This window comes from Pecten maximus, chromosome 4 (assembly GCF_902652985.1).
Source record: "Pecten maximus chromosome 4, xPecMax1.1, whole genome shotgun sequence".
NCBI classification, from domain to species: Eukaryota; Metazoa; Mollusca; class Bivalvia; order Pectinida; family Pectinidae; genus Pecten; species Pecten maximus.
The window spans coordinates 33,930,043-33,950,632 of NC_047018.1; the positions used below are offsets into that span (position 1 = coordinate 33,930,043).

General features: G+C 34.1%; 1 protein-coding gene across 1 annotated transcript in view; it reads right to left on the reverse strand.

Moving 5' to 3' along the window:
- The window catches only part of LOC117325901 (orexin receptor type 2-like), a 68,437-nt gene that overhangs the window by 30,411 nt on the left and 17,436 nt on the right, over window positions 1–20,590 (reverse strand). Inside the window, exon 2 of the mRNA XM_033882405.1 lies at window positions 5,700–6,072. Coding sequence (XP_033738296.1) covers window positions 5,700–6,072 — 373 coding nt within the window. The remainder of the gene's footprint in view (window positions 1–5,699; window positions 6,073–20,590) is intronic.

Below are 20,590 nucleotides of genomic sequence, written 5' to 3' on the forward strand. Positions count from 1 at the left end.
AGTATGTTCTTTGTTTAAGATAAAATCCAAACATCTAGAAAACATTGGAATTTAAGTGGAATCGGCGTCAGTCAGTCTTTCGTTCTAATGTAACAAGGCTTCGATGAACGACTTTAGAGATGATGTGTGCTTATATCACAATTTCGTAGATTTGCAGATGCATTCTGATTCAGAGCATTCGATTTGGCTGCTGCTAAATATATAGACGTATATTATAGACTTCGTTGAATTGTTAGTGAAATAAAATATTTGATTTTCATCCTAATACTTATGTAATTTCCTGATTTGAAACTCATACTTTGAGGTTACCGCTGCTGCTGCTGCTACTGCTGCTGCTGCTGCGGAGGAGGAGGAGGAGGAGGAGAATATGTTGCTCCAATTTAACGGTATCACGGTATATTAGATTTGTCTGTTTACGTCATTCTGTTGACTGTCACTACCCTGTCCTTGGTAGCATGATCCCTAGGATAGTGTAGGATGGGATAATCGGCAGCAAACATACCATTTTGAGGAAACATTCCTCTTGAATAATAGGTATATTCTGTATCGTCTGGATTTCCAGACACACTTTTTATGACTTAGGAGGTTCGTGACCATTCAAGACCTCGAAAGAAAATCCATTAGGCCATATAATATCTTGCTTTACACAGATGCGACTGTACAAAATAAAAGTACTGCTATATTGAATCAGGACCTTCACAATTGATTTATCATCCTTCTAGTAGTTTCTTTTTTTTCAGCAACATTTATTGAAAACGCTAAATACAATTTGGTATATGTATGCGAAACAATGTCTATTCTTATAAAAAATGGAAAATTAATAACAAAACAATAGTGCCTCGCCAAATGTTTGTCTAGAACTAGCACGTATGGTCAAGTGTTAGCCTTATCTGTATCAGTAAAAACGAGAGTGACGGAAAATAGACAGAAGCAAACGAGACATTGAAGTAAATGTAAGTACCCCAAACGGGTAAGCGAGTTTATAGTTGAAATAAAGAGCAGTGTTAGTTGAAGTTAAGAGGTCGTTTACATCAAACATGGAAGAAGAAACTAAAATCACTCCAAATTATATCACAGTGCACATAAAGGCCAAAATGTCTGCAATGTAGACAGACACAACTCAACTAAAACGAAGTTATCTAAAATATATTGTTTCTTTGTAGAAGAATTATAAACAAAATAAAAAAAGAACAATGCCTCAGTTACATGTTCCAACGATAGAGTTGTAGGTTCGCACAACATTCCGCAATACACAACGTGCACGTGATTTGTGCATGCTGTGTCCACTAAATTTATACCATGTTAAGTTGAAAACAAAGCTGGGACAAAATAGCAACTGCGCTCGTTAGACAAAAGATCTGAGATACAAGGAAAATATAAATGCAGACACGATACTATAGCAATCTAAAAGCATACATCGTTAGAAATTTAGTTTTATTTACTTTCCATGTGTATCATCCCAAAATGTGTTGTTGTTTCTTAAAAGGTCATTCTATTTGCTAAATCTCTGACTATTGTGTTCCTTCAAAGAACCTTTTCTACAACTTACTTTGGTTAGTAAGTACAAGTGAAATTGGTGGAGATACTTATCACCAATATAATTTTAAACTGATTGAAATAGCGCATACATCACGTAATAGCTTTCAAAGTTATGTTACGAAACAGGCGTGCAATTTCTGTCTCATGCAGAAGTGATACTGAAGTAAATCGGGAAAATTCATTTTCCCATACGATTTATCCACAAAAATACTACATATATATACATATGTATATGCCACAATATTGATATGCATGAAAAACAAATCGTTTGTAGCTACAACATATGACTGCCATACTCTCACGCTGCTGTTCGGTAATAGCCATATTTGTCTGCAGTGCATGGCGCTGGTGCAAACCTATTGCAACGCCATAGGAACCACACAAACATCTGCAATTGATCAATCTATTTCTTTATATAATTAATAATTTACAAATCGTATGTGCATGTACTTGTTAAATTGAGGCGTACAATTGCATAAGAACATAGGTGAACATTTCTATATTTATATATATAATATATATTTTGTACATTTGGTCTCTTTTCTGTGAGTAATGCGCGCAAATTCAATGTATCTTTTTAATAGTTCGTGTACATAAACGACGTGTGCGTTAAAAAGACAATTGCGTGGAGACCAATGGAAAGTACAAAGGGAATAAAACATGGAGACCCGGGAAAAGTACAAAGATAATAAAACATGGAGACTCGTGAAAAGTATAAAGAGAATAAAGCATGGAGACTCGTGAAAAGTACAAAGATAATAAAACATGGGGACCCGTCAAAAGTACACAGATAATAAAGCATTGAGATCCGTGAAAAGTACAAAGAAAATAAAGCATTGAGACCCGTGAAAGGTACAAATATAACAAAGAATGGAGACCCGTGAAAAGAACAAGAGAAAAATGAATGGAGACCCTTGAAAAGTACAAAGATAATAAAGCAAGGAGACCCGGGAAAAGTACAAAGATAATAAAGCAAGGAGACCCGGGAAAAGTACAAAGATAATAAAGCATGGAAACCCGTGAAAAGAACAAAGGTGATAAAGCATGGAGACCCGTGAAAAGAGCAAAGATAATAAAGCATGGAGACCCGTGAAAATTACAAAGATAATAAAGAATGGAGACCCGTGAAAGGTACAAAGATAATAAAGACTGAAGACCCGTGAAAAGTATAAAGATAATAAAGACTGAAGACCCGTGAAAAGTATAAAGATAATAAAGACTGAAGACCCGTGAAAAGTATAAAGATAATAAAGATTGAAGACCCGTGAAAAGTACAAAGATAATAAAACATGGAGACCCGTGAAAAGTACAAAGATAACAAAGCGTTGAGACCCGTGAAAAGTATAAAGAGAATAAAGCATTGAGACCCGTGAAAAGTACAAAGATAATAAAGATTGAAGACCCGTGAAAGGTACAAAGATAATAAAGAATGGAGACCCGTGAAAAGTACAAAGATAATAAAGATTGAAGACCCGTGAAAAGGAAAAAGATAATAAAACATGGAGACCCGTGAAAAGTACAAAGATAATAAAACATTGAGACCCGTGAAAGGTACAAAGATAATACAGAATGGAGACCCGTGAAAAGTATAAAGAGAATAATGAATGGAGACCCGTGAAAATTATAAAGAAAATAAAGTATGGAGACCCGTGAAAAGAACAAAGATAATAAAGCATGGAGACCCGTGAAAAGTACAAAGATAATAAAGCATGGAGACCCGTGAAAAGTACAAAGATAATAAAGCATGGAGACCCGTGGAAACAACAAAGATAATAAAACATAGAGAACCACCGTGAAAAGTACAAAGCTAATAAAGCTGGTGTTCCGAGAGAGTAAGCGTCTTCTGCTTCATCAGCCATGTAAAACACGTCTGAAATTATATCGCACAAAGACATAGAATTTTACAGTTGAAAACATCTGAAGATAACCTACTACTTTTTTCAGTGTCAAGATATTTACTCCTAATTGACAGAAACATGCTACACCAATATGATATAACTTAACCATCAGCAGTGGTACTGGTTCATGGTAAAAGAATCAATGATCATGACATTATGTCGCCATTTTCATACCAAAATTTTTTTTTAAAGAAAATGATTATTACCTAATTTTACTCAACACAAATTGCATTTAACTAATCATATAGAAGTACGTAGACGCTTAAGTGTTGTTTGTTTTGTTTTGTTTTTTTAAGAAAGCGAAAAAAAAATCGACCAATTAAATCAATAGTGCTTCTTCTGATGTCAGACCATTCCCAGAGTGAAACTATAATGAAGTATATGGGTTTTTAATGTCTTTACTTACCTTTATGGCCAAAAAAATCAAAAGATTACCCAGTGCGAATAGTTTATTCCTAGGCAGTGGATAATAAATATTTATCATCATAAATAATCAGACACATTCATTCAATATATTTTTTATTATCTTCTCGTCTGTAACTGAAATGGGTATTCAAATTTTACTTGGATGTAGATATCTTCCAACAATAATTACGCCTTTACGATGTGTAAAGTAATATATATTCATTTTCATTTCTTACATGAAGCTTGTAATCTAATTAAAATGAACTGTAAACGGCAATAGATATTGCAGGGGCGTGAACACATAATTTGTTTGTTGCCGTTACCGGAGGGACAGATCTTCCGGGATAATCATACATTGACACTACTACCAAACGTTTGCTAAATGAAAGGAACATTGTATTTTAATGGATTTGAAGGTTGCAAACAATTTTTAGGTTAGTTTAATTGGATTTAACGTCAATGCAAGACCAGAGGTCATATGATGACTGCTCTATTTAAGTGTTGTCATAATGAAATGCCATATCCTACACATGATGTAATGATACTCTTTCAGATCACTTAACACTTATAATAATCCTTATCATAAATGTTCTTGTGGTAATCATTTTCGTTGAGGTAGACGTTTGTAACGACTGTTTTGAATTATTGATGCAACGGCGTAGAAATTTCTTAGAGAATGGCGTTCATCAATAAAAGTGAATTTCCAAAGTGTATAGCGAACCAATGGAATGAATAGTTTTTATGTTATAAAACTATAACATTAAAAGAATGGAATGTATTCACCATAAACCGCTTGGTGGTTAATTTAAAGTACATTCCTTTTTTGCGATATACATGTATATCTCCATAAAATACAGAAATTGTTAAAGTTCATCCTTTAATGAATTGACCAGTCCTAAACGTTATCTCATTAAGCTTGAACATCAGGCAGAGCGCCAAACTTGCTGACATTGGTGTGTATCAATCAGAGGACAGGCCTCATAGCATTTCTCTGTAGCACGACTGTTTAACACTGAAGCAAAAAGTTCAAAATTTCTTAGGCAATAACTTCCCTGTTAAGGTTTACAACTTGAATTATCTCAACAACTGATACCCTTCGTTCTAGGTTTGGTTGTTGACGGGGGAGATGGGTAAAGAACACATGGCACCTTGTATGGCAAGGGGTGCAACACCTTGCTTCGCGTTTCTTTTCTTTTTCGTGTGAAACCTTTGTACCCAAATTGTATGTAGTGATTTGTAAGCTACATACTTGTAAAATAAAATGAAAGTTTACCTGTAAAAGTTCTACCTCTCAACTTGCTTTTCGTAACCTCAGTCAGAAATTCCTCAATTAAAAATGAAACTATTTTTCTATTGCTCTAAAGATTATATATTTGATGACGAACCGCAGAATCGATTGATGTGGTATAACTCTATGCAGCTGTCAGCCTTGACCGTTTAATGAGACTGGATGATAGGTATGCCAACGTGCTCTTGATTAAATTTATCATCCAGCTTCTACACTTTTACGAAATCTTTACTTTTGCTAGGATATATCCGCAAATTAACATGATATAAGAGGTATAGTGACGTTTTACAGAAACAATCAACAATCTTTAACAACAATTAGACGTTAAGTTGTAATACTTAACTAACAACACAGACACATCTTATTGCGAGGATGAATATATACTCTCGGGTGTAACACTCACTCGTTGCATTATGTATTCATTCGCACTAAATTCAACAAATCATCGACATAAGATTATGATATTTCAGGATGTCTTGATAATTTGATAATATTGTATGATATGTAAAGCATTTTGTTTAATCATCATGGTATAATAAAAATGGAATAAGTAATGGATTTTTTTTTACCTGTCTCCACGGCGCCCGGGATGTTGCCCTTCCATAAAACAACAGCTATGTGGGAGTACGTAAAACCCATAAGAACCATAGGTACGACGTAGAGCACTATCAAAAGGACCAGTTGGTACACAGTTTGGCTTCCGTTAGACCATCCCGGTTTACATGACGTCAACAGAATGGTGAATTCTGGGCTGAAGAACGGATGTAGCTTGGCAACAACTAAATCCGGTACTGCTACAGCTATTGAAAACAGCCATATAGCACTGATGATTATTTTGGCGCGTTTTTTCGTGCTTTTAAATACAAGCGGATAACAAATGGCGTACCACCTCTCCACGGAAATAGCACTCAGCGTCAGAACGGAAACTGATATGGACACCGTCTGTAACAAAATAAAAGTGAGGATTAGCTAATATAGTAAACATGCGAGCATAATATTCAGTTTTCAATCTTAATATCCGCGATATGCAATGACGGGTATACTTGTACCTTTTATTCTATTAAATTGATTTCCGACAATAATTTCGCACTGTACCAGTTATAGTTTTAAAAGGGATATACAAATTTACAACAATGCATTTCAAACCAATATATTACGGGTTTTTTTCAGTATACATTGTAAACATTAGTACATGTTCTTTAACATTTTTTAAACTTTTGATGCCATGTCAAATATAATAAAATATGATATATGGATGACTTAATTTCGATGTTAAAGGTAGGATATTTTTTTCTTACACCAGAATGAAATGGAAACTTGCAATCACATAGCAGACATAATATCCGTCTTAGTATAATGTAGGTTCTGTATGTGTGTGTGCTTGACACTTGCATATGCTCCAATGAAGAGGCAAAAAACTGCCAAGTCTCAAAATCTGTTAACATTAATTAATACACAGCAAAACTATGGCAGATCATATATGTTACACCTGGTCATTGTATAAAAAACACGTGCACTTGTCTACAGTTGAAATGGAACAAAAGATGAAGTATTGTGTTGATTAACTCATTAACGAACGCTTCCTGTACAGCTACAGTTTTTCTATGCTGTCAAGGTACATGTATAATGGTAGTGTATGCACCATCTTGAATGGTATTGTATCACCGTAAAAGGACACGATGATTTACAAATTAAACATACATTCAGGAAATCAGTATGATAATCATCTATATACATTGTATGGGATATCGTTTTATCTATATATATTTCAAACAAAGTTGTATCTGCTGGCAAATGTGATGTCATTCATAACGAGGTCACACAGCATTTTCATAACGGAACGATTCAATTCTCGGTTGTTGTTTTTTTTTTATATGATTCGCATATGGAGTATGTAATGTGATTCAAATATAAGGCATACAATTTGACCCACCGCGTTTATAATGTAATTCACAAATCGGATATGTGATTTGCATATTGTTTGTGTAATGTGTTTTAAATATTGGGTATGTGATGTGATTCAAACAGCGGGTAGGTAATGTGACTTTATACATCGGGTATGTTAAGTGATTTACACATCTGGTATGAAATGTGATTCATATCACGGGTTTGCAATGTGATTCACATGTGAAATTTTTAATATGATGTCGGGTATATTACGTGATTCACATATCGGTTGATAATAATTATCTAAATATGCCAATATATGGACCAAATAATCATATTACATTAAACCATGCATTACACTGAAATTCCGCACCTCGCTACAGACAGTACTGTGCTTAAAGACCAGCATTCCATGTTTGTCATCATCAGATAAATACATAAAGTACTTAATATCCAAAACTCATTGTTCATTGTATTATGATAAAACCAGACAATAGTATTTCAAAGAATTGAGAAAAAAGTACAAATTTCTTGTTTCATTTCTCACAATAATCCTGACTCATAAACACTAAAACGAAATCTCTGTCAATATCATGCTTGGACTTGTTTATGCATTATATCGTTTTGCATTGCATTGCTAGTTCTTCAAGAAAAAGGTGCGTGAATTATCGATGAAATACAAAACAGAATAATTAAACTTTTATTTTATCAAAAATAAATGTTATCTGTTTTGTAACTGCTCCTCCAAAGTTGATAATGCCCAAAGCGTTAGTGCTGCATTTGTATGTACTTCTTTTGAAAACATGACACCAAGCGGAATTGAATGCACTGCAAATGTATTTTATATTGATATGGTTATTATTAATCAAGACAACAGACCAATCCTTAATTAATTAATCTTTCCATTTCGTGTGAATTTTTAGACAGCACGCTGATTAGAAAGATGACCTACTGGAAACTGGGAACAGAGAAGACTTGAGTATTGAGATACTTGGATGGCTTCCGTGCGCCTGAACTGACAATGGTATTTAATTCAAGCAAGGACAACAGATATTAGACATAAAGGATTACCGGAAGCCACGCCAATTCGGTGTTTCTCCCTCTAGAATCATCGCAAGGCTTAGAAAGGTGAACTTTGAACGGAAATTCGGTTACGTAACTCGTGAGATGGGACGCGTGTGTGTTTCGTAAGGCCTCACATAAAATCCTGTCATAATCAATCGAAAATCTGAACCACAATGGCTGCGTCCACGGAAATACGAAAGCCATTCCAAAGTTGAGGTTTCACGAGAGACGACCTTTTACATTTCCATCAAAATCGGAGTGAATATTCATTTAATAAGGAATAGTCAGTTTTAAATAAGTTTTGTGAAAAACTGTCCAATACATTGCAAATACGCTAGTTTAAAAAATGACAGTGCGTACACGGGTAAAATTGATATTACATTCAACAACACAAAGCTGCTTTTCGGGGTTTTATTATTCAAAAAAGTACAAAAGAAACACGTTATTCCTTTATTATGCTTACACATTACCATTATTGGAATGTTGTCATCAGCGAGTAGGCGAGTGTCATATGGACCATCTCGATATATCAAACTGATCAAACTCTACCAGTTATTTGACGCTAGGTGTGGAGAAATAAGAATAAAACTCTTTAAAACAAAGTGCAATTCACTTAATGGTTTTCGCTATCATCATTTTCGTTTTGATTGTATTGTTTCTAGCAAAAGTATATCAGGCAATTCACATCTCAATCCATTAAGAAAATTGGACATTCGCATTTTCTAAGAAAGTTATATCGAAACTGTATGAGCCATTTCCTTACAATACTGACAGTAAAGGTCCCATTGTTTGTCATTATCGCAACAACTTCGGAACAACTCGGTGAACATCAAAATCGGAACGTCTCGCTGATATGACATCATTAAAGCAGATCCGAGTTGATACCAGCAAATGGGCAAGAAGTTGTCAGAACAATTGTGTTGATAACTTTAAAGCACGGCGTCCAAGTAACGATGGAGGGAAAGAATCGTGTCTAGCATTGGTATCATCGAAATGAGGTGTGTTTTTTTTGTTAGAACAAATGTAAGTACGGTAGATAGAAAGGTTATAGTATATATGTGTAGCATTCCCTTAGAGGCGAGCGGTGACATAAATACATAGTTTTGAACTAATTGTATATTGGAACATATTTCGTAAAACATAGAATAGGAATAATAGAAAATACTCCGAAGATGAAATTGTGAGAATGATTAAAAGTCTGATCGGCAATTTCTTTGTTGAGTTTTGTGACGAGATCATCCTAGCAGACTGTCGGTATACCAACTGGACCTAACTGTTCCTCTCGGTTGACTGACTTCGTTTTATCTTTATACGAATCTGATCATACTGATGAGCTTATCAGAAAAGTTAGACAGACTTTACAAAGTCCTTCAATTTCACCTTACGGTATGTTGACGATGTAATATGTTTGAATAACGAAAACTTTATTGGCCATGTCGATCAGGTATACCCTGTAGAACAACTTAAATCACGGACACTGCAGATTCTTCGACATCAGCCGCTTACCTTGATCTTTATACACAGCGTGCCACTGATTAGGGACAGTTTACAACTAAGCAAATCGGTATGGTAAGCGTAATGATTTCAACGTATAATGTCTTTTCCATTTCTTCATAGCAACATCCCTCCTCCCCGGTGTTTACATGTAACAGTTGATGGTATTCAAGTGTTTAATCACCACCATCACGATTTCCGTAACGGATTTTGGATAGTACAGGCATTGCAGTGTATCAAAACTACATATCCCTATGTAATACTACATGAACATCGTAGCAACGAGTGAAATGAAGTGAGGAAACTAGACATTGAAGTGTCGGGAGGTCGCTTGTCCAAGTCCTAAGACTCCTATAGTCTCCTTTCTATTTTCTTCCACTCTCCCGAACTCCATTTAACAAAAGCCTCGATACTTCCGGTATTATGTCCCGGTTCAGGCCGTCTGACATAGAAACTTACGAACTTATCGGAAGAAGCTGGTTTCATGATGTCAATATAGATTCCAGATGACAAAATTCCTATTTTGCGTCTTCTCCTAAAAGGTCGTTTTATTTATTTTTATTTCAATTACTGCATGAATCGTTCATTTTGAATGCTTTATCGGTTAACTTCACATAAAGACAATGTAATGCAAGATTAGATATTCCACATGCCATGTGAGTTCAATAATTGGTTTAAAATGATAATATTTGGATAAGTTTACTCTTATTTAAGTGATTATTAATATGCTTAACACCTGCATATATTCTAATCTATTTCAGGACAATATTTGATGGTAAAATATCGCTTTCGATTGGAGGGAAGTGAAGCGAGGGTGGGAAATAAAAGTGTTGTGCAGAAAGCTATTATCCTTTTGAGTTGCCTGGTTTTACAAACAATCTGAAATATTTATGTGTATATAGATATCTTTTGTAGTTTTAGCGAAGAAAGCAATTACGTCGTGTGACGAATTTAGTATTTTTCGGTTTACAAAGAGTACGAAATCGGCTGACCGTTACATCAAATACCATCCTGTATTGTTCGGTTCGTGTATTTTACATGTACAATGTCTACTCAATGTATATACATACATGGACTGTTAACCAATGTCATTCAATCCATGATATACTGCTCGGTAAGACATATTGGCTATGATGAAGCAATGCATCTGAAACTGAAGCTTTTGGTATTGAATTGACACATGGCTACACATGGCTACATGAATTTTCAAAATATATACATAAAGTGCAAGGCAATCTCAGGCTTATTTCTCAAATGCAAAGACAAAGTTTTGAAATTCCATCAATGTCTTGATAAGATAAGATGAAACATGTCAATGTTATGCAGATGAGTTTTCTCTGATACTATTTAAATGATCATACCTATCTGGTCTACAGCTACTTGTACAACAGACAGCTAGGGCAATGTCAGCGCTTGCTCTCTCTCATCAATAGATTCCTTTAGAACCCGCTGATACAATGCAATACTAGTATACTGGCTACCTTTGCTGTACTGGAAGATACTTTTGCTCCAAACGGTTGAAATATTTGACAATATTTGAATATTGGAAGACGATACTTCAAACAGGACACTTTCAGTCTGACAGTTTTATCAATTCTTAAAAATGATGTATTATTCTCCGTAAAAAAAACAACGGGGTAATATTGCTTTTTAACTAGTTTATTATACCGCTCATAACTTATATATCAAAGAACAGATTGTGAATGCCGTGCAATAATGCAGTTCAATAAAAACGATATGTCACAGTTAGGCCTACAACCAAATACAAATGAGAATTACTTGTTTAGGAAAACCATGATGACATAAGTGATGACGTCATTCATATGTGACGTTACGTTATAATCCAACTTAGAAACAAAGGTGTCTCACGTCAATCGTCGCTATGTATGGACTATGCTATGGGACCTCAAGACACAAGCCGGATGCTCTACCAATTGAGCTACCTGGTCGCCGATGAACGACCCGGTCAAGCTCCGCTACAGCTATATAAAGAATCACAATAATTGTAAATATAACGTATGTATTTTAACTGTGATTAAAAAATTCATATAAAGCAATAATATTCATGCAATATTGAATTAATTAAGCTCGTTGATTTCATACGAAGCCAATAAACTTATTCGATAAATTCATATCATATGATCGATTTCAGTGATTATTTGGGAAGACATCACACATATATATCTGTCTCAAATGAAATGATGGTTGTGTACAAGGATTCGCGGTTTTCGAGGTTCTTAATGGCCCACGAAAATAATTTCATATTGAAATATGTTAAATAAATATAGTTGAAATACAAGACTTTTATTTGTTGATAGAATATCGACAAATGTTTGTTTAACGAAACTGTGGTACAGCTTAGCTTGTCGCTATGAAAAGAACGTGCACACGGATATTTGATTTTAAAAAGTAAATCGAACTCCTCATTGCATTATTGATGGCTAAGAAACGCATTCGCGCTTCAATATATCGTTAATATTTGCGGAGTGGTCAGATAATTTCATCGTGTAAAACACAAACGTCTGGACGGATTTAAACTCCAGCAATATACAGTAAAACTTTCTTAAGACGCACAGACTTTATACGAATTACTTATTTCGAAGTAAATTGAAATTCCAGAGCTTGGCTGATCCTTATTATTTTTGATAATCAAAAGAATTTGGTATATAACGATGTATTCCCATTACTTTTGTGGAATTCGCTATAAACAACTGCATATGAAAATAACCGGCTTAGCTGTTTGTATACAAGAGTATATTGTAAGACTGCATATGAAATAACGAAAGGAGGAGAGATAGGTCAATCTGTTTATAGGAGAAATTATGGTATTTATTAACACCTGAATATATACATCTTACTGTTTTATATCCAAGATTTAACTGGGAAAATATGCCATACGGATCTTAACACCGAATAATCAAATTCTTGTTAAATTATAATCATCTTTGAGTTTGTTTCATTTTTTATTTTCCTTTTTTTCTTTTTTTTTCATGCATGTACAGATGCAACTGCTTATGTCAGCTATATGTACATGCATATTAGGGATACGCTTATACACGCATCATATTCGAAAAAAAACCTGCGAAATATCTTGATTTGTAAACTATAACTTTTAATCTGAATGCAAATATTTACTTATGCCATCGATGTGGACTACAGACATGCGTGTTTGATGATCAATTCAAAGTGACTCGCTTTAATATTCTGCTAACACGACATGTCTTTTGAAAATTGATATTAAGATATAAATTTTTTGACACAACGCATTAGTTTTTGCATTTTTCATATACTGTTTCTTTCAAGTATAACTACACATTACAGATTGCATGACTAAAATCATTGTCAACAATCTTTAATGATCTACGATCAATGGAAGCCGCTTGCGTAAGTCTTGTCTCGTATTGACACGAAATAGTGACAAATGGCAAATGGTTGTTTAAGTGATCTTAAAGCATAATGCAAACAACCGTGTTAAGTAAGAACCTTACAATATATGTTGCGCACGCTAGGTCTACCTATTAAAGCTTAGCACCACTTCACAATCATGTTTGATGCTTAACCCACCACTTATACAAAGGAAATCCTACATTTTTTAAAATGATTCGATTTTTCCTATTTCAGATCTTAATTTGTTCTCTCGGATATTGGTGATGTGGTTTAATTGATCAGATATATTGATAACGTGGTAATATTCAGGCTGTTTAGTCGACTGATTGCGTTTAATGACTTTCCTCCCTCCGAACAAGCTGTTGAGGGATTACCGTCAATGACCATTCTTTTCATAGTTGAACTCATTCCGTAGCTAAATGGCCGATCAAGAAAATATTGAGAGTGCGTGACCAATAGTTACCGTTCATACGTACTAAATAATGCATATTGTTATTCCCTTTATCATTTAAACTACAGTTTTATTTTCTTGGTGCATTAACCTCTCATCTGTAGAAAGCACAATTATAACGATACGGCCAATAGTCTCTAAATTGGATAACATTCATTTTGATTTAGATCGTTGACATTTATTTTAAATAGTTTGTTTATAGATTGCTTTTGTTTGATACAAAAAGTCTGTTGTTAAAATGCTATCGTATTTGTTTTGCTACTCCATTTTTTGAAATCAAAATTGCATTAAAATTTATACAAACAGGTGCATGTACTTTTTTTTCAATTCATTGCATTTCATTAAAACTGTGTATATGTAAGAGGAGGAGATCTATTCAAACGTTTATTTTCATATTTCTTTCTCAAATAACCAGCGATTACCAATAACAGAAAGCATTTCGACATATACATGTATGACATTCGTACCCAAAAATAAAGCGTGGATTTAGACGGATCTTTACCACTAAAATGACAATGACAATTGTTTATTTTCGTAAACAGTACAGTGCAGAGAATATGAATATTAACAAATGTATAACAATAGTAAATGGGTGGTCGAGTGGAATAGTGGTGACACACTTGCCTTCACCTAGGCGGCCGAGGTTCAAATTCCCCGATCGAAGGTGAAAAAGTATGGCGTCACCTGCTCAACCACGTAAGTTTTACCCGGGAACTCCAATCTTTTCCCACAGTAAGAACTCTCATGTGCTTCTTCTTGGCCAACAAGCATGATCAATATAAGTTAGTATAGCATGTTTCGCATTTTTTGTAAAATAAATTTACATTATCACATAGATGTATGATCCTGCTGCGAAACTTTATAATCAGTTAAATAAATACACGGATCTTACAAAAATTCTATCAGTTACACTCCATTTTCCATCAAAGATTATATAGGCCTTCAGTCTGGATTAGATCAGTATCAATCCGTCCTATTTACAAGCGAAACAGTGTTCGGTTGTGTACGGTAATTCGTTCCTTCGTAATCATAAACAAGCATCAGACTGTTTTGCTTTTATTTACCATCATAGAAAACGTACCAGCCTGCTAGATCTTGAATTACCGCAGTGTAGACGCAAGGTCGCTTATGATAACAATAAAAAGTAATCGTATAATTCTCGCTTATCTACGCATATTATAAATCACTGAGCTGATATACCTCTAATAACATAATATGAACCAATTATATCTAGGTAATGTTACATCAGAACTGCATGCTTCTGTTTCCATCTCACTTACAAACGAAACCCGAGTCGATATTGCTTTACCTAGGTGTATCTGAGGTAGCAATGCTACGCTGAGTTGTCGGATCTATATTTGAGGAAAATGAAGCAAAATGAAAGATCAGAGAACAGCGTAGTTTACGTTGTCTTATAATGATGGACAAAGATCCCCTACCCCCAAAAAACAATAACAACAAAAAACAAAAGCAAAAAAAATAAATAAATAAATAAAATATATCAGCTTTTACGTCAAAAATAATACCTACGTAACTCAACAGAGCAAATTTCATTTACTATGTCATATTAACAATGTAATATCGCTATAGGATCAATCTCCTATGGTGACAATGGTATCTTTATGCATCGTTGAACAATACAAAACCAGCTGAGAATACCGACCTAACAAACAAATATCGTAATTCTTACTCAAAATCGACGAATAATTTCACTATCTATTTTATATGTCTAGATATTATTACGATAGACCAAATACATTTAAATTTCATATATGATTCAATTATGTAACTCGAAATGAATTTATTTAATTGGCTAAAGATATTATTGATATGAAATGGTATAGTTAATTTATAATACTGATGTCCATCCTGTTTTACCATGTATCATTGTAATCCTTTTGTTAATATTCATATTCTCTGCGCTGTACTGTTTATGAGAATAAAGAATTGGCATTGTCATTGTCATTTATAATACGAGGGGAAAATAAGAACACATATCTAGGTTTGTATAGACACACTTGAAATGGATACCGTAATATATCTATTGGTCGAGTCAGTCAAGGTCAAGGTTGGTCAGTAGGTCAATGTGTTGTTACTGAAAATACTGTACAATCACACAGCAATACAAAAACATAAATAAAACTTCCATTATGCACTTGTATATATATAAAAGAAAACTATGTAATACTAATGTCGTTGAATTAAAACGATATGGCACACTTGCAATAGACGTAAGAAACATCACTGTATAGGAATTAGTATAAGCTTTTAGCTTGTTTTCCAATCCTATATGTATATATGATTTGTATTGTGATGTGTATACTTAAATGTTAATAAAACTATTGTTTAAACTAAACACTATATTTTTGTACTGAACATATTGTTACCTATATAAATGAGGTCACGCTATCTTACATGACGTCACGCTATTGTTTTGGTAGTGAAAATGCGTCTTCATTTAATTTCGGCTAAACAGAGGGAACATTGGTAAGCAAGTTACGCATTAATTAACAAAATCTCACACTGGCGCTAATTAAATATGGAAAACTTTTACATAGGAAACAGGCCAGGAAGATATCAAACCCCTTCCCTTTCAATAAATGCAATATAAGATGAATACAAGAGGAGTATATATTGGTAAGTAAAAAAAAAATTCTACTGTTTTCATCTCGACGCTGTTTGTTAAAAGCTTCTCCAACGTTTTAATAACAAGCTCATGAATTGAGTTCCAATGTTTGACAAGCTATTTCTTTTAGACTGTCAATGATATTCTGACTATGATGACGTCGCCTCTTGTCTACGTTAAACACTTAGAAATGGCTGCATTAGATACAATTAGCATTCCGAGAGAGTGTCTAGATTAGTACCATATCCAACAGCATATGGTTATACTTATACAGGAGCACACACACACTAACCGTAGTCGGAAGACATTATAAAATAATGTTATTTTACTGTGGTTTCTCGTATCGACATAGCTAAATTTTAGATAATTCTGCCTTGCATCATTCGTCCAGTAAATATTTATTAATAAGTTGCCAAACATCACGATTTCTAGATTTGCGGAGTTTAAACTAACGAGTATTCCTTTCATTAATTCCATATTACATTGCTTAGATGATGTCTGCACGTGTTGTAGAACCTAGTAGTCAGAGTATACTGTTATAAACGCAAGCATGTGTATTAAATACGGTCAGAGCACGTGCCTACAAACTTATACATGAACAATAAATGCGTCTCTAATTGTATAAACACTCTAATTGTATAAACAACCGTTAATGTAAACGGATAGCATGAACGTGCTATGAAAATGCCAACTTGCAACCTATGCTATACGTTGTACTGACGATGAGCAAGAAAAACGAAATGTATTTCACTTCCTACCTTCCAGAAGAGATCTGGTCATGTTCATTACGTACCATAGTTTCATTAGTGTATTCCTCTGAGGAGAAATATTTCAATCTGATCATCGTTATACCTTACGTAATGATGATTTGGAGGTTAGTTAGTTACTGGCTAACCGTCTACACGACTCTTCCTGTAGCTAGGTTCCGTCACACTGACTATAGTCATCGAGACAAAACCAATATCTCAAGGTGACTGGTAAAGTGCTCTGTTCAGGTAAACTCCATGCTTGTCATTCAACGGGATTTTTTTCGACAATCAAATCGCTACTTTTATATGCCTGTTGGGTAGTGTGCAGAAACATTCCTACACTTTAGTGCTAAAACAAAAGTTTCCTTTATAGGAAAATTCACAAAATACACAAAATTTGTCCAGAAGTTTAATTGATTTTGAATATTACCGATATAATAACTCTTCCAAATATCATGAGCGATGAATGGGGTAAACAGAGTCCAGCAAACTTTTGCCAGTCGCGTTTTAATTGGTTAATTGAAAGGTTATTTGAACATGATCCCTTAACGGCCGCCGTCAACTTCATAATGTAGCGTTATATCGTATTAAACCAAGTCGAAAGATACTAAAGTTAGCATGTCCATATATATTTAATATATTCATTTATAGTATTTTAATCTACTTTCTATTTATTGAAGATTCATATCAAAGGGCAGGTAATATTTGTGCTTTTCTTTTTTTCTTTTTCTTTTTCTGTGTTCCAGCTGTACGTGTTGATTGTAACAGCCTAGGAATACCTACACAGCCACACTCAACTCAGCGCAATCAGATCTTTGTATTCTTACAATTTACAATCACGATGTATTTTATTCAAAATTAGGATGAGAAATATATATATACCACTGTAATTACAAAACGTTTACGTTCAAACTAATGTGTTTGAAATCGAACATCGCAGATCTAGGTGTTGTATATAATGATACCTACTAAGTAACAGCCATGTATAACACTTGACTACGGCGTTCATCGTAACCACATTTCCGGATTGGGATCGGGTCATAAATCATTTAAACGACTTTAAATTCCTTCGTCCCTTACACCAAAGCAGGTAAACATTGATAAACAAGATAGGGTTATGGCGCTCCATAGCTCTAATATGTCATGCAGAAGTTGTTTCTGTTTTTTTCCGATCTCGGCCCCCCTTCTCCCTACATACTAAATGCAACATAAAATATAGAATAATCATTACAAGAACATTTATAAAATGCTGTCGTGATTAATTTATTATTTCAGTTAAAATTTCAAGGATTAATCATAATTTTCAGATGCAAGTTTTCCTGCGATACGAAATGCTATACAATTCAGATTGAAGTTGTAAGCATTTTGCATCAATACATGATGTAGAATAGATCATTGTTGTTATTATAAATGCTAAGGACTGAAGCTACCGTTTAACATGTCTCTCCTCAAGATTCTTAAACAGCTTAGTTTGAATTACTTCTTTAGCAGACAGTAATTCCCTATTGAGATTTAGGTTTGACAGACAGGTGCCGGCGCCAGTTGTACTTTACTGTAATACTACAATTCTAAGTTGTAAATATTAAACAGAACCGCCAAAGTAAATCATACACAGTCGAGGATGCTGTTTTTCGCATTCCCTTCTAAATAGAACTGGAACGTTGGTCGTAGAAATGAACAATATATTTTTATGTTTTAATGTTAGGCTTTCAAGTGCATCTTAAAATGCATAAAACTGGAGAATATGCTTTATCACGACTACGTTTAAACGATCTGGACTGTGTGGCCTCGGGATAAGGAACGGAAATGGTAGAGCTGCACAATTGGCTGGTATACTGAAACAACATACACATCAGAAGTCGATTATCACAATTAAGCTACATACAATGCTCCTAAATGTCGAATAGTATTGAGAACCATCTCTAGAAGTAAGAAAATTTACATTTTAGGCAATTGATTTGAAAGTATTAAAGTATTACTCATAAAACTTACTCAATGAAAAATAATAACTGAAATGCAAATATGGTTCTCTATCTGAAAGTTCGTGCGGAAATCAGTTATGGCGACAGGGACACTAGTAAAACGTTCAGGTTTTTTTTTTTTTTTTTTTATTATTATTATTTGATTAATGCATGGGTATCTAAGCGGTTTCTTCATTTGAAAATTAATATTTTATGTGCAACCTTGGATTTAAAAACAAATTAAATCAAAAACATTCACTGACCAATTCTGTTAATTATCGACCCGGCAGGATGAATGTGATATAACCAGTTGATTATACTGACTGTTCTCATTCATCGGCCTTGATGCTTCGGTTATCAAAGTAAGAATTGTTTTCATCGTTCTAAAATGAAATCCGGATGATTAAAACGATTACGTAATGTCATCGAGCAATAAAACGTTAATGATTGAAAACATACCGAAGGCTAAACAACAGCTGTCTGTCTGTATGCCTAGATTTAACGATTATAAATTATTCATATAGATGTAATTCTAAGGTTTTATAAAACTGAAAAATAAGTGTCGAGAAATTCTTGTTTGATATATTTCCCTAGAGCAATATCAACTCAAACAATAGAATCCTCGGTACGTAGTTATCGGGAGTCCTCAGGACAATGCAGAACTGTTTTTATACAAAATCAATCATTAAAATACGACAAAACTATGTGATTCCCATCGCTTGTTTATAAGGCTCCCTGTACATCGTTAACATCATTCGTTTTCTATTTAATGCGAACATTATCAGAAAATATCACTCCAGATTTATGAGCATAAAAGATAGGGGAGTGTTGAGTGTTTTCACAAGAATGAATAGGCGTGTTGTTTAACCAAGGGAACTCCATCTACACATGGTCGTTGTTGAAGCTTTGGGAAGCAATGATAAAATATCTACTAGTCATGATTATAGTCAATTTGTGACACTGTATACCCACGATGTGGGATTAATATAATGCGGATGTCGAAGGAATTCCAATGAGAATTTGATTAATCGGAAAATATCCTAAAATACTTCTCTTTGATTATAAAATTGCTTGATATGAAGTTCATCGTGTCCAATGCTTGCCAATCTCTATTATACTATCAAGACTCCGATATTGATGACGTGATATCATGAAATGTGACCTTGGCATACATTACTGGTGTCATCAATGACATAACTAGACCCCTGAAACAGGTTAATATGAATATAATCAAGTAGCGTGGATTAATTATAGAGTATAATACATGAAACATAAATTAAATAATGTGAGTCAAAAATGAATTAAGCACTGTAAACGAAATACACATGTGTTACGGTAAACAGAACAGACCTTTAGTACTGGAAAGAAACATAAATTTGTTAATTGAACACACGTTTAGTGGGGTAAAAACATACTTTTAAACGGCTTAACGAAGCATAGAAATAGAATGAATGAAATCATACATTTAGTAGGGCGAATGAACCATGATTACTGTATATTAATTAGTAGTTTATCCGAAGCTTTTCTATATTTAAATTTAAGTGGGCGCACGAAACAGATAAAGTGGAGTTTATGAAACATTAATGGTTGTTTATGAAACATAGCGACGTTTGACAGTATTTTCGGGGGACGCTTGTATACGCCATGGGTACGGCCTTAGGTATCCATGAACAATAAGAGGGGACCTTCTTCATGACTATAGAATGTAGCTGGGGAATCCTCGATGAAAATCGATTACTTTTATAAGCGAAAAATGCTTGAAACAGGGCCGATTTTGTTTTCTTAAACATAATCACAATCTATTTAATAGATGGAAATAAATTAAATCACGAAATGAAAT